The following is a 15,236-nucleotide window of genomic DNA, read 5'->3' on the forward strand; positions in this document are numbered from 1 at the left end:
ATGGTATAAACAATAGTTAAAGAGAAAAATCGAGAGGTAGAAATGATTCTATTAGGTTATATTAGGTTAGGTTGCATATTAATATATGTTAAACATCCATCCATCTATTTAATAAACATTGTCATAAAGTGCTAGAGAAGCCTTATATATATATATGTCCTTCTCCAGCTATTCAGGTAGGAAAGCTACATCTGAAAAGTTATGACTGTATTTATAACTGGAAAAAAGTGTTTAAAAGGTTAAAGTGTACCTTCTCTACAGCAAAGGTCCTGATGACATACTCTGACAGCAGCTCAGTCTCTATCAGTGTCACCTTGATGTCTCTGTAGATCTCCGTATCATCAGGCCAGTACTTACAGCACTTCACCTGAGAGTGACAAAACCAAGTGTTTGACACAACATCTTCACAAGCTGTATGCTAACTGCAATGAATTTATATTCACAATGCTTCACTGCACACATTCATATTAGAATTTCTGCAAGTTGCCAGGCCATCATTTTTTCCAATAAAGATAATTGTCACATAACATTAGCCCCCATTTGCCACCTGATATTTCAGCGTTTGAAGCATTTCTTTCAAATCAAAATGAGATTTGCTTCATATTAGTTTCGGCCCCCGGTCAAGGATCTGCTGTAAATGGGAATCTTATGTATCGATGGGAGAGTTCATTCGCACGTTATTGCTTTTTCATTCTCATGTCGATAATGTGAAAATGAGTCTAAAGGTGGACTGTGCAAAAACCTGGAACAGAACAGTGTAGGTGCAATGGGGGTATGTGATTTCTCCACCTTAAAAAATTGACTACCAGTGTGGTGAAATAGGATAAAACATAAAAAAAAAAATGTGTACAACAATTAAATGAGGGAAATATAATGACAATCCAATATTGATATGAAATAATAAACCCTGAGCTGTTTAAAACAGATTTCCCAACAGAAATCTAAAACACCCCACTGGAAATATTACTTGTATTAGGTATCATAAGAGCGCAAAATTACCCCCCCCCCCCCTTCCCAATTAAACTGTTGATACAGAGGGAAGTAAGGCTGGTAATAGAGATTGAGATCACGGAGGTATATCAGAGAATGATCATTTTTGATGAGGTATAAATGCGACATCAGCCACAAGTAGATTCAATTTTCATTCCTGGCGTCTATGTGCTGATTACGAATGAAATGAGATTTTGGTTTGTGGAATGACACAGACAGAGGGGGACTTGGAGGTCCCTCTCTCTGACACCCCTGATGACTAATCCCTGATGACAATCACAAATCCACCGTCCGCTTCCAGCCAGATTGAGTTAGGCAAAAGCCATTACCTTATTAGATCACTCTATCAGGCGCCTAGTTTGGGGGGGAATTAGCCTTTGGGCTAAAATATGCCAGCATAGACACAGATGTTCTTTTGTGCGGGCACACTTATGAGCACGTGACGAGCGTGCACAGGTCTTACACGTCTTCACTCATATGGATAGAGTGTATAGAAAAGAAGCACATGGAGCATCACCTCATCACACACATCAGCACGCTGACTTCCAAACCAAATCTCTCGTACATTAAAGTGTGCCGAGCACCGCCCCCCTGTCTGAAACCAGCGGGAGAGAGGCTGCGTGTGCTTCTGTGTGTGTGTGCCAGGATTTCCCAGAGTTCATCAGTGACTGTGCCGAGCAGATGGCCCACTGTGATACGGTGGAGTGATTTTATAGGGCCCTCTGTGGAGCTACCGTCACTGTGACCAACTGTGCCTACCGCCCGCCATTGGACAAGGATCATATAACAGACGGTTTGAGGGCCGGGGCCCGCCGAGTACTAAGCAGGTGTGGAGAAGGTGCGGGGTGGGGTGGGCTGGACTCCGCTACTCTAGAGGAAAGGCCTAATGAGGTACCTAGAGATGGGGCTATGAATCATTATCAGCTCTGCTACATTTAAGCCCCACCAAAAATGCACATCAGCAAAATCAAGGTGCGCCTCTTTTTAAAAGGGCTTTCAGTGTATTTAAAATTCTTAGAGAAAAATCCCGTGGCAGTCAAAGCATTACACTGTATGTTAAGACCTTCATTTTCTCTTGATTATAACCTAACCAGGAGGAACTAAAGTGCGAGTTAAGTGGAACAAATTAGGACTGAAGCAGGGCTCTGGGTTTTCCCCCCCCCCCCCCCCGAGGCAGGCCACATGCTGTAGTGAACAAGAAAAGTCAAGGCTTTACCATTAGTTTGAACATTATGAACTGTCCTCACTACTCAATAACAGTCCCCTTTTGTCCAGTGAGGACAGCATTAAGAGATGTTTCTGCTCGGAGGAGCTTGGAAGGAGCTGGCGGCTTCAGCGGAGTCTAATCTCCTGTTATAGAGCCACTGAGATGAAACAGTAGTCAGACGCCTGGATGCCTCTCTGGTAATGAAGGCCATCAATCAGTTTCTTCTCACTTCTCACTGATCAGATAGATGAAAAAAAAGAGCTGGCGGCACACGAGTCCCACGCCTCACTAAGTCAGCGCGTGCGTGCACACAAACATCTGGGGACTGATGTTCAAAGATAATAACAAAAGGTGTCTCAGTTTGCCTTGAAATACAATCAGGCTGTTAGTCGACTGGGGGCAAGGTAATCTTATTTGAGATGTGCAGTTCAAGTGAACGTGTCATAAATACTCACCCTGCCCACTTCCACCAGGTTGGTCACCATGACGATAGCTGCAGTGTTCTCCTGCCAGACCATCCTCCAGAAATCAAATACCGTCTCCTGCATGGGGCCTAGGAGAGACATAGAGAGGAAATTACATTTTACAAATATTTTTTCCCCCCCAAACCTACCTTAAATATCTTACAATAGCTTCACACAAGTATTGGGGTGTTGAGGCTTCAGTCAGGTTTTATTGCAGTCTAGCTCTTTCCCTTAACTACTAACAAATCTCTGTGGGCTTCAACGCATGTTACACATTAATAGTACCCTTTAAAAAACTACAAGTTTGGCATCTTGTAAACATCTGGTTAATCTGGTTCATCCAAAAACACGTTAATGTATAACCTTCAGTGGTTCATATATGAGCAATAATCAGTTGCATATTATTGCTATTATTAGTGGTATGTTGGCTCATATTAGTCGATAAAGTGCACTTACTACTTTTATTTTGCATGGCCATATTCCTAAACCACGAGGCCATTACCTAAGAGTTTCCCCCTCCTAATTACTGCAGAATAAGTCTTAGGCTACAGAATTATTTATGAGCGAGCCTCACTTTAGACTGCAAGATATATTCAGAGTTATTTTAGGGTTATTTGGATAATATTAACACTTGCAGTTTGCCATTTTGTTATATAAGAACGGACATTTCAGAGAAAGGACTCGTAGCATTACCACCTTACAGGCACAAAACTTTGTAACTATCAATGATTAGTATGCAAGAGGGTCACTAGGGTAAACGCTTAGATAATAGTCCAGTAGTTGTAGAATATGGTAGTGCAGAATAAAGCATTTGTAAGTGTTTACTAATGACTAACAGGGGACCATTGAACTCTAATATGCATTCTAACAGGCAAGCGGCAGATTGTAAATTTGTGTACCTTAAAACAATTACCTAAGTTTCCATGTCTCCAAGTTTATTTTCATATTTATTAGTGGAAGAATTTGTTTGCCACAATGGACCATCTATCACTAAATTTGGTAATGCGCTTTACTGCTGACGTGCATACTGTGGGTAATGTTTTCTCATCAGTAATGTCAGCTTCTTCTTCAGATTAACTTCCAAACATAAATTTGGTGGTATTACTGACATATTGGAACAAGAGAGTTTACAGGGCATTTTCACTTCACGGATCTAGCGCTGAAAGACGTGTCAGGTATAATTTATTCATGGTGCTTCTACATCAGATTCATCACATAGTGCTTACTCTACAACACACAGCTTAAACACGGATGAAAACGAGAAAGGAAAACGAATCACAAATTTAAATATGAGCCCAACGGCTGCTGTTCTCCGTGCGTCCGCACATGCGTGTGTATGGCAAAGCTCAAAGTAATTACCACTACATCTCATCTGTTCAACACCAACCTTTCCACCGAACCGGACCCAAATGTGTCTGGTGAACATCAAAATAAATGAGCAGAGAGCCAGTCAATGCCTCCAATATTTAAAACTTCACTGAGCAATAATTGTGGGCTGAATTTAATTATTATTCTGGTTAATTAAAATTATTAATATTAGTTTTAATCAAGCACCAAGTAGAAAAAAATTACTTCTGACAAATTAATTAGTGAATGCAAATCTCTACAACTGTGCATTCTCCCGAGTTGGCCCGAATTACCTGGAGACATAACAAATTATGCAGACACACACAGGCACAAGCTAAGACAAAACATGGCAGATACACAAGCTGCTGGCGTTTTCTTCGTTGTCATTTATGTGGCAGGTAAATTTAATAAACATTAGGCCACTGAAACCTGTAAAAACTCAAGTCATGAAAAAGAAAGAAAAGGAAAAAAGAGAGAAAGTTTTCCTCAGGAATGCACAAAGTACGCACCACGACTCAGCATCTTGTAGAACAACCTTTATCAGCAATTAGTAAAATAGTAAATCTGTATGGCTTTGTAAGTCTCTCACATCATTATGGAGGAATTTTCACAACATTGCTTCAGTTCACTGAGGTTTGAGGTCATTTGTTTATGCACAGCTCTCTTACAACATTTGGACTTTGGCTGGACAATTGCAACACCTTGATTCTGTTGTAGATTTGCTGTGATACTTGGCATCATTGTCCTGTTCCCAAAACTCTCAGACAGATGGCCTCACATTTGACTATAGAATATTTTACTAAACAGAACAGTTCATGGTTGACTCAGTGACTTCCGGGTGCCTAGGACCCTGTGGCTGCAAAACAAACCCAAATCATCACCCCTCCACCACCGTGCTTGATGATGGGTATGGGGCATTTATGCCAATATGCTGTATTTGAGTTTCTCCAAACATGGTGTGGTGCATTATGACCAAACATCACATTTTGGTTTCATCTGTTTAGAGGAAGTTTTTCCACAACTTCTTCAGCCGTAACTTGATAAACATTAGCCATGTTGCTCTAGAGAGAATTCATGAAGTGCATTTGATTAGCAGCACCTGGCTGCTACTTACATTCTCAATTCCTATGGAAGCATAAGGATACACTTAATTTCATACAAATTTGAACAACTGTTATCCAGTTAGGAAACAAGGATACTTTGACCTGTGATGTACCCTAAAGGTATCTTAAGGAACACATAAAAGTTTTAGCATATTGTAGATATTGTTGGTTACTCTGGAAGCACATTACACCTCCTTTCACTTTAGTAGTAAATTAAAGAGTCTAGTCCATGACACAACACTTTGGTTAAGCAGAGGACTTGTACACCAGATAAGGTGAGCAGTACAAAGTAGAAAAAACGAAAAAGTCATTGGGGAAATTTGTGTTGTGGGTTATGCAGATGACTTTCACCTGGGAAAGTAGGGTTCAGATCCCCTATGCAGCCAAAAGCATTATTTTTAGTGTGTATAAAGAACATGTGCATGGCCTTGAAGGGAGAGGATAGTAGCAGGAAAAGGTTTTCCTATTTAAAAAAAAATCTCACTTTTTGGATTTATGCCTCCTGCAGCTGTAAGCACTAGATCACTAGGACACCCAGGGAAAGATCTATATAAAAAGCAGTAACAACAACAAAGGTGGGCATGAAGAGAGTTGTTCTCCCTACTGCATAGCTATACGGGCTTTCGTATCTGGCTTGAGTGCCATGATCATAAAACCACTAACTACACAATTAAAAGAAATTAACAACAATTTGGGAAACCTTAATGAAGAACTACAGCGATTATGAAATCATTACGGGCTAAAATAGAATCTAGTATAAAAACACATTTGAATATTTCTATTGTATTGTTACTAATTTGTTTTGCCTTAGTATGAGGAGCTGCAGCAGTTCCTGGATCCTATCATTGTGCTGTTTGTGCTTCTTATTGACTTACGCCTTCTGCAACAACCTAATTTCCCTCAGGACATCAACAAAGTGTCATCACCATTTTATTCACTTGATTGATCAAGCCATGTTTGATCTGCTTAGTGGGGTGCCTAAACACATCCTCACTGTCATACATTTAATTGTGCAATACTGTTTGACAGAGTTTAAAAACATCTATTTCTAAAAGCAGATAAATTAAATTAAAGACTTTTTAAAGAAATGGAAAAACAAAAACAAATGATTCAAAACCAACCATCATTTCTGCGAACACATTTCCATCCTGTTTGTGCTTTTACAGTAAAAATACAAATAGGATCTATCAACTAGAGAGCTAGAGAGTTGGAACAAGGCTACTCCATAACTTCCATCTGTATTCCCCTACTTCCTGTGCTTTGCATGTGGTGGTATATCTCGATTTAACTGTAGGACTTCAGTTTCCGTCTCTACGATAACTACCCAACCTGATTGAGCCACCCACTCCGCTACCTCCCACACTTGTCCCTGAGGAAAGATGCACATTGCTGAGAAGTTTGGGAGAGGAAGAATGAGAAGCAGGACAGCTGGTGTGTAGGACTTCAGTAACACAATACTACTTGGCATTATATGATAAACCATCCAATGGGAGGCTCCTGCCAAGCTTAAGCCAACCAATTTATGCTTTGTTGTGAATGCAGAGATGGAGAATGGGTACAGATAGCTTCCTGGACTGTAACTTGATGACACCCATGAGGAAGTGAGTGTGCTTCTTGATAAGTAGATATACAAGAACAAAGGAATCGCTAACACAGTTGATTTGACAACTTTCACACAGAACGGGTGAACAGCTTCAAATGTTGAGGAAAGAATTTATTTTAGACTCATTGGTTTCTTAACCAATCTCCATTGAAAAATAGCATGCTTTTAAAATCCTAGATTTCTGCTGCTGTAAGCTGACATGTGCCACTGCAGTCAATGAGCTGTAAAAGTGGAGCTTTTATATTATCGAGTTCGCAAAAACCTGTTTCAGTAAGTTAAAAAATGTCTAGAAAGCACCTCTTTTCTTTAGCCATAGGCGGTGCTGGGCCACAGCATGCAGCCTGAATGTCTTTGCTGCACTTTTGACTGACTGATTCTCCAAGTATCTGTAACTCTACTGAAGCCACTGAACACAATTGTTTCATAAGCACTGTTTAATATTACTTTGCAAAGTCACTCAATGGTCTTTAGATTTGGTGACAGCCAATTCTACTAGCAAAAATGTCGTATTTTAATTTGCATAAAAACATTCACTTACATTTTGTATCTGATGCTGATAGGACGCTGTCGTCCTGAAAGAAATCACTTCCATCAGTACAGTTTGTTTTCTATTTTAAGGGTGACAGGTTCAGGCTTTTCTTTTCTTTATTCTGTAGCATGATACTGTGAGCGCATTGCAAATTTTAACCAGAACCCCCTCATTACCTTAACCACAATGTTCATGTTTGCTGTTGATGCTTGTGACAGTTATTTACATTAAATAGGAATCATGTTTTCTGGATTACACGGGTGCCAGATAAGAAATAGCACATGCAGTTGGCTTGTGAGAAGAACATCAGCTTTGAGTTGTGAGGTGAATCAATTCATTGGCAACAAGTCGTCCTTTTTACACGAAGTTTCAGTGTGTTGGTTAGTGTTCTCTTAAAGTGGTGGCAGCTAAACTTTGAATATTTGAATGAGACCAGATATTTTCCTCTTGTTTCCAGTGTATATGCTATTCAGTACTGTGGAAAAGTCTTGAACCCCCCTCTCATTTCTTTATATTTTTCTAGGAAAATGGGAAAGATGTGCTGCAATGTATTGAAACGTGCATATATCCATGGAAATGCTGTATATAAAGCAATTCTAAAAAACTTTAAAGTGAATATTTTGGTATCTTATTCTTCAACATCTTTTTTCTGTAGTCTTCAACAATAGTTCTCCAGGCTTCTGGAAGACACTTGAAGCTCTTCTTTGGATGCTGGCCTTTTGTTTGCCTTTTGTTAATAACACTGAGTTCAAGGGAGGTCAAAGACTGATGGTGTTCAATGGTATGTTTTCCTGCCAAGTTATAGGTGCATGTTTGGGATGCTGAATGAACCTGCATGTTGGATCAAGATCTCGTTACTTTTATGTGTTCACAGGTCCACCAAATTTAACAAGACCATCAACACCACTGGCTGAAACACAGCTCTAAATGATTACAGAGCCCACATCGTGTTTTACACATTGTTGTTCTGTAAACACTCATTTTTTGTACCTGACCTCCTCCATCACTCCACAAGCTCTGCTGCTACTGATTTTCAGAGCTGCTATTGTGTAATTTGGGATACCTAAGCCATTCCTCATAGTTTCTCTTCTTGAAGAATGGCTTTTTCAAAACTGCCCTTCGACTAAGACCATTTATGATGAGGACTCACAACAGCAGATAAATCAACTGAAGGGGCAGATGCATCTCTCAGATCCTGTGCCAGATCTTTGATGGATTTTTTCTTAAGAACATGACTTTCAGATGCTGGTCAATCAGTAGATAGTATTTTAGGCTTGCCATAAAAACACGATTTTATGCCTGTCAACTAAAGAAATGGGAACATTTTAACGTGGAAATTGTAAAAAATTGCCTAAAGTTAGAATTTAAAATTGGTTCTTTGCCAACTTTTTTGTTATGCATAGACACAGAAGTGGTTCATCCCCTGAGTTAGGTCCTTTTTATGCTTGAATTATTCATAGGCCAGTGCTAAGATGCTTAACAAAAACATTTCTCTGAAAATTGTCGGGTACAAGGACTGGACTGAAATGAGTAAAAAATGTATTCAGTGCCCAAAGAAAACCTTTGAAAGACCTTTAGAAACGCTTGGAGAACTATTTCTCACAAAACTAAAAAAACAAAACAAAACAGAGAAAGCCTGGCTTCTTCCAAAGAAACTATAAAGAGATCAGTGGTAACTTAAGACTTGCACAGCACTGTACTTAACCATTGCTAACCTCCTCTTGGCTTTTGTTCAAGAGAGCAAGTGTGGCAGTACTGTCAAATTTGAACAATCTTTTTAAAATACAGATTCAGGCAATCAAAATTAATTTCTGGTACCTTTAAGATAAAAAAATAAAGTCTCAAGAAAACAAACAAACAAACACTATTAAAAAAAAAAAAATCACTTTCGACACAAACAAATAATCTTGATAGCTAGCTGTACCGAGGGGAAAGCTTACATTCTCAAAGACTAGGCCACAGAATATTTTCAGAGAAATCAGTCTGAGAGCTCACTTGAAGAATACAAGCAGAGCGCACTGTTTGTAGTACAGAGTGTGTGGTGCCTAGTTGGTGAAGTTTGGAAGAGGCACTTCACAGAGGCAGAACACAAGTAGGAGCTTCACTTCCAGCTGTCAGAGAGCTAACGCTGCTGCAGCTGATGCTGTGTTTTGGGACTAGGCCTGCACCTCCTCAGAAGCAAAGAGTGTGACAGCTGTAGAATCCCCAAGCCAGGTACGGCAAAAAATTTCTGATCAACATGTTCACACAGACACTCACAGACAAACATGCAGGTGATGTTCCCCTCTTGCCCATTAATATTACATGTGGCAGGCTGTGGCATAATGTACACTCGCTTATCATTGATTTGCTCTCTCTCTCTTCCCATCTCCCAACCCCACACCTCCCCTGCTGGGCTTTGAGATGTTAACCTGTAAATAATAAAACTTTTGGGCTCCTGGTGACATTTGCTGCTTGTGAAGGAGGGGAAAGCGGAGAAGACCGGAGGGGGAAAGCTTGATGAAATTGAACCCTTTCCCATGTCATGAATATTTTCCACATCACCAAGAGGATGCAGGGGGTTATCGCAGCTGTTTGCATCCCCGGTGTCAGTGTAATTCAGTCTCCACTAGAAGGAAGCTCATGTCAGATCAGTATTTAAAGCGATCTGCAGGACATAATAATGGACAGAGGCGAGGCGTCAATATGGGAGGGCTGAGGTGCATGCACACATTCAATCTGCTAAGTAGGTGAGCTGCAGTTAGAGAATTACTGACAGACAGTTATTGTATTGCTGCAGAAAAAAAGAAGCTCTGGATGAGAGACTGACCTACATAATGAGGAGCAGAGCTTGGGTGATGAGGCTTTTATGGAGTGACAGCTGTTCTACCTGCCATTGTCACCTTGACAGAGCAAAGGGACTCGTCAATAAACCCCAAACTAATGAGTGTCATTGTAGTTTATAGCATTATAGAACGGGGACAACGTTATCCCACCTGTCTGCCATATTAAGCACACCGCAACCCACCTCCACAACCAATTTATGACAAAGATTTTTTAGCTTATCCAGCAGTATTGCGGGTCTCATTTTCCTGAGCTACTGCTGGTCCCAGTGGACTTGAGTGGAAGTGTCATTCACTGAAAAACTTTACTGGGGGAGAGAGGAAGACTACTCCCTCATTTTCAGCAAGTGTGCCAATGCCCAGGTGCTCTTTTCAGGTGCTACAGTATGCCGTTTGTCTGGCTGAGAGAGACAGGTCTGTGTCTGGCTTTCCTATCATCTCTGGCTGCTCTTTGCTTCAGTGTCAGCAGACTGAGGCTTCCTTCCTGTCAGTCTGCCGGAGCTGATGATGAATTATAAAAGGGCTTGGTCTCCCAGAGAATACAGATGTTTCCACACTCTCTCTCTCACACACACACACCTCCACGCTTTCGTACTGGATGGATCTACCCAGTGAAAAACCTTATGCTTGCGATACAGTCGATGGAAAATGAGGACTTATTATGCAAGCTCAATGAGAAAACTGGGGCTAATTAACTTGAATGGAAACACGTTTGGCTTCTCGAGCTTTCCATCTTAGAGAGGGCCTTGTTTGCAACATTTCTTTGACTGCTGATCTCCTCATGCATATTTTTTTAATGAAAATTGGAATGCTCTTAATGACTATAGGACAATTATAGAAGTCATAATAATCCAGATGAAACTCTTTCAAAGTTGAATTTGCCAGTTATACTGCCTTGTTTTGGTGAACTCGAGGCGCACAGGAGAGAGTCGACACTTGACAGCTCAGTTTCGAGTGCTGGACTCAGCGGTCAGCGCGAGGCAGTTCAAACTAGGTGCCATTCATACAGACAAATGTGCAAACAGAGCGACCACTGCCTGATTAGTATGCTCTCTCTTTCTGAAGTAAGAGCAACCAGAGCGTTGTTTTAATTGAGACACTGAGGAAGAGAGGCAATGCACTAATAAACAGGTAATTATGCAACTCCCAGCTCCGCCAAAGCAGATTGTGAATCCATTAAAGCCTCTTCGCAAAAATAATAATAAAAAAAACCCCTGCCTTTATCTTTTTTTTTTTCCTCTCTTCCACTGTTTTTTTTTCTTAAGTGGTATGTAAAATCCCCATGCATGCTGCCCTGTTGTGTGGGAGTGAGGCTCGCGATGCAAAATTCATAACAATTAACCATCAATCAGACTTAACCTCTGGGGTCACGGTAAGTGCTCCTCACTCTGCGAATCTGCCGGCCAGATTAACACAGTGACAAAATGCGCCTGTACATGTCAGCTAATCCATTTATTTATTCAGCCTACTCCCAGACTGCCTGATTAATGGCTCCCACACCACCGACGGGATGGAAACAGACAGCGAGAAAGCGTGCCGCTACGCTTGCTCAGAGGCGCGTAGGTACGTGCGTTTGCGTGTGCACACCGAGAGGCACCAGACTCCCCGAGCACACACCTGACTGAGCATCAAAGAGTAGTTTGCAAGAGCGTATGTAAACAACGACGGGGATGTTCAGATAGATATTCGTAAACACCTGCACACATCCATCTGCCCAAACAAACAGACACCGTTAAATTCTCACCGCCCACACACACCAATCTAGTCTTGCAATTTTTAGAAAGTTTTTTTATTCTTACCCTGAGTGGCGATGTAGTGATTTGGCCTGTGGTAGCCCTGCAAACAGAGAAAAAAAAGGAGAGAATATAAGAATCACTTTATGTTCCATCTACTTCTGAAAGACCAGCGCAGAGAGGCTAAAAAAAAAAAAAAAAAAGACACTGCTCTTGACATTTAGTTGGTTTTTTTTTGACCTTTGCATGCAAACTCAGTCTGTTCCTACAATGCGAACCATCACATTCATCACTGAACAGATTTGACCTGTATAGAAATCCCAGTTAACGCATTGTTTTTGTTTGTTTCAGATGCCCTGCGTTTATGCAGCCAAGATGAACTCTCGCTTCTACGCCGCTCCGCCGCAAGAGGAATTATTTGAGAGATTTGCGTGCTTGCTTTCAAGAAATACTCTGCATTGTAGTTCTGCCAGCTGTTTGCCACTGCACACCCTTTCAGCTCTTTGTTTCAACATCCAACTGCAAGATGCACGACTGAAAGCTCATGATGGATGCTGCTAGATACAAGATGCAAAAAACACTCTCCATCATACACTCTATATACGGCACACCTCTGGAGTAAGCAGCCAAAGTGTTGATAATCCCCAAGATACAACTAACAGCACTGATCTTCACAATAGGCCCCTAGTCTCACGGATTACTCTAATCCCTTCAAGTTTTATTTGTCCAATTCCTTGTCTTCTCTCCAGAGATATGAGGCAGGAAACAAAACATTAGGACTTAAAGGCTCTTCCCCGCCCCAGCCTCCCCTTGATTGTCTACCCCCCCCCACCACCACCACCACCACCACTTCCCATCCACCCCTGCTGCTCTGCTTATCTCACTCATATTCAATTTAACTTGGACTGTGATTAACGCTCCTCCAATGAAGGGAGAAAAGACACAAAGGATATTTTCCTCACTCACTCATCCACAGGGCTCCTCCAGCTATTCAGCTGTCCTCCATTTTTAATGACTTCTTTATCTCTGGACTGAGGAGGAGATTTGTTTGTGCTTTCATGTATGCTCTGTCAAGTAAAGTGGAGGCCCAATGCTCTGTCGGATTAGCGAGGGAGAGACGGAAAGAAAGGAAGGGCCCTGACAGTGAGTGTCAGGTGAGTAACGCTTACTATAAATGGGCTCGTGGCTTTCTGTAAGCATGTTATAGCAGGCACGCAAGAGCAAATCTTTAACACGAGAAGGTAAAGATGTAGAAATGTCAATATTGCTCTTATTAACTGGAAAAAGTACTTTTATTTTCCAGGGCTGCATAAGTTAGGAGCAGGAATTAAATGTGCCGCCTGTGTTTTGCTGCATTGCTGATTACAGTGATCATTAATTCTTTCCAGTAAGAAAAGCTGGCGAATGGAATGTCTAAAATATGCAGCATGAAGTGCTTTTGCCTGTGGGCATGAACTGGTATTTTCAATTTGAATATCATTAGATAGCCTACTTTTGCAAATCTGGAATACCTATCCCTATTACCTGGAAATTTTTGCTTTGCCAAATACATTTAGGAGAAAACAGAGTAAGTGATATTTTCACATTTTTCCCCCTAGCACCCCCCCCCCCTCCCTCAATCTAGAATATGTAACATCCTTATCCTACAAATTCTACAAATAAGTCATATTGCTAAAGGGGAAAAAAAGCAAAGAAAATGCCCTGAGGCCCCTTATGCCAAGCAATCCCTAAGGCCTTTAAAATTGAATTATTATTATAATTATTAGGTTTTTATGATCATATTCTTAAATCTTTTTTGAAGACTCACACGAATACCTTCAAGTTAGAAAAAAAAAAGTTATAAATACACCCAGCACCCCAAATAAAACATCTTTTGACTTTTATTTCATGATTATGTGTTTTCCCTTTTCTCCAAATTTCCCTTCTTCCTTCTTTACTGGATCCTTTTACCTGAAGCTGAGTCTGTTACAGGAAAAGGGAAATGTTGCGTTGAACTGTTGAAATCTTGGTCCCAAACCTGTGGGAAGAAGTTTCACTTCTGAGCTGTTTAAAGTGGCCACAGATGTACAGATCTGTGTGCCAAAACATACAGAGTGAGCACCTCGCAGTAAAAAAAAAATTGTTTAACCAAATTACCATAAGCAGTCGTCCCCTCTGCTTATTTTTGCCCCCAAGCCCCTTGCAGGATTAAGCCAGCAAGGATGGGTGGTTGGATGTTTAAGACACAAGGTTAAAGTTTGCTTCTTTTCTCCCATGTGCTGTTAGCTTTAGGATACAAGACCACTCGATGAGGGTTAGAGCCTGTTGACTTGCTTAAATACTGTAAAAGCTAGCTCATCCCGTTTTATGGCTCAAGTCGTTATGGATTCAGAAAAGTTTGGAAAATCAAACTACTGTATGCTGATGGTGATAGTCTTGCAGACGGGGAGTAGGTACTGTTTCAGTAACGAGTCTGCAGCTTTGCTAAATATCATTTTGTGGTTACACTGATAAAATCGTAATGTGAATCAGATGATGTTTTCTGCCGAGGCAAATTAGCAGTCAGTGAACATGAACACATTTTAGGAGAGAGGAGCTTTGTGAACAACAGTGATTTCTGCACAAGCCTGCAAATTCACCGAACCACTGCATCACCCCAATATCCAGTTAAGAGACCCAGCAAAAACCCATATGTACACACATGACTCTACAGCAAACAGGCTATTACACTACGTTTCCTCTGCCTTCCAAAGGTTTATGAAAATACTCAATCAGCTGGAGAGAAAGGAAACATACCAGAATGGCTCGGAATAATCGGCAGTGTTATAGAGTACAATAACAAACACTGTGGGAAATGTTCTACACATAAGAGTTTATTAGGCAGGACAAGCTTTTAGATGGGTTAAAAAGCTTTCTGAAGAGCAAAAACATCATTACCCATCTGCCTGCATTTCTACTAAGTACTTTTCCAATGAAGCTGGCAGAGCGATGGAAATCCGTTTCAATCAGGGCTCTCTTTAATATGCGTATATTCTTATCTTATAATGGGACCCTCTCTATTGCGAGCGTCTTCTCCGCAGCGCCACTTTTTGCAGCATAATGGGCCATAAACTGAATGGTGGGAAAGGTAAATAATTTAAGCCCCCTGCATTTGCTGTGGCACACCTTGCATTATGAATTTATGTTTGAAGGCGTAACAAGAGATTACAAATTACCACATTAGAGGGGTGGGGGAAGAGAAGATGGGAGACTGAGGGAGGGTTCTCTCCTGAGCGAAAAACCACTTAGGGAGTCAGGTACATCACCAGCCCATTACACATGGAGTGGAAGCATCTGCCTAAGGAGACCAGTGAGCTGCAGTGATTGGTCACATCCTGCTACTAACACTGCTATTAAGAGCAAATCAGGTCAGATCAGGAGCTTCTATACTGTGTGAGCTAAGTGAGTTAGGACTGTTTA

The 15,236-nt window shown here is 41.0% G+C and overlaps 1 protein-coding gene across 4 annotated transcripts in view; it reads right to left on the reverse strand.

Moving 5' to 3' along the window:
* LOC146553313 (receptor-type tyrosine-protein phosphatase mu) overlaps nucleotides 1–15,236 on the reverse strand; it is a 165,115-nt gene that overhangs the window by 12,968 nt on the left and 136,911 nt on the right. For all 4 annotated transcript variants that reach the window (XM_085253206.1, XM_085253204.1, XM_085253205.1 and 1 more), the window contains 3 exons: nucleotides 11,865–11,901; nucleotides 2,653–2,750; nucleotides 251–367 (listed from right to left, as the gene is read on the reverse strand). In XM_085253206.1, the coding sequence (XP_085109332.1) occupies nucleotides 251–367; nucleotides 2,653–2,750; nucleotides 11,865–11,901 (252 nt within the window). The remainder of the gene's footprint in view (nucleotides 1–250; nucleotides 368–2,652; nucleotides 2,751–11,864; nucleotides 11,902–15,236) is intronic.

This window comes from Mchenga conophoros, linkage group LG18 (assembly GCF_057382185.1).
Source record: "Mchenga conophoros isolate Kocher_MC1m ecotype Shallow Benthic linkage group LG18, M_conophoros_male_GT1.1, whole genome shotgun sequence".
Lineage (NCBI taxonomy): Eukaryota > Metazoa > Chordata > Actinopteri > Cichliformes > Cichlidae > Mchenga > Mchenga conophoros.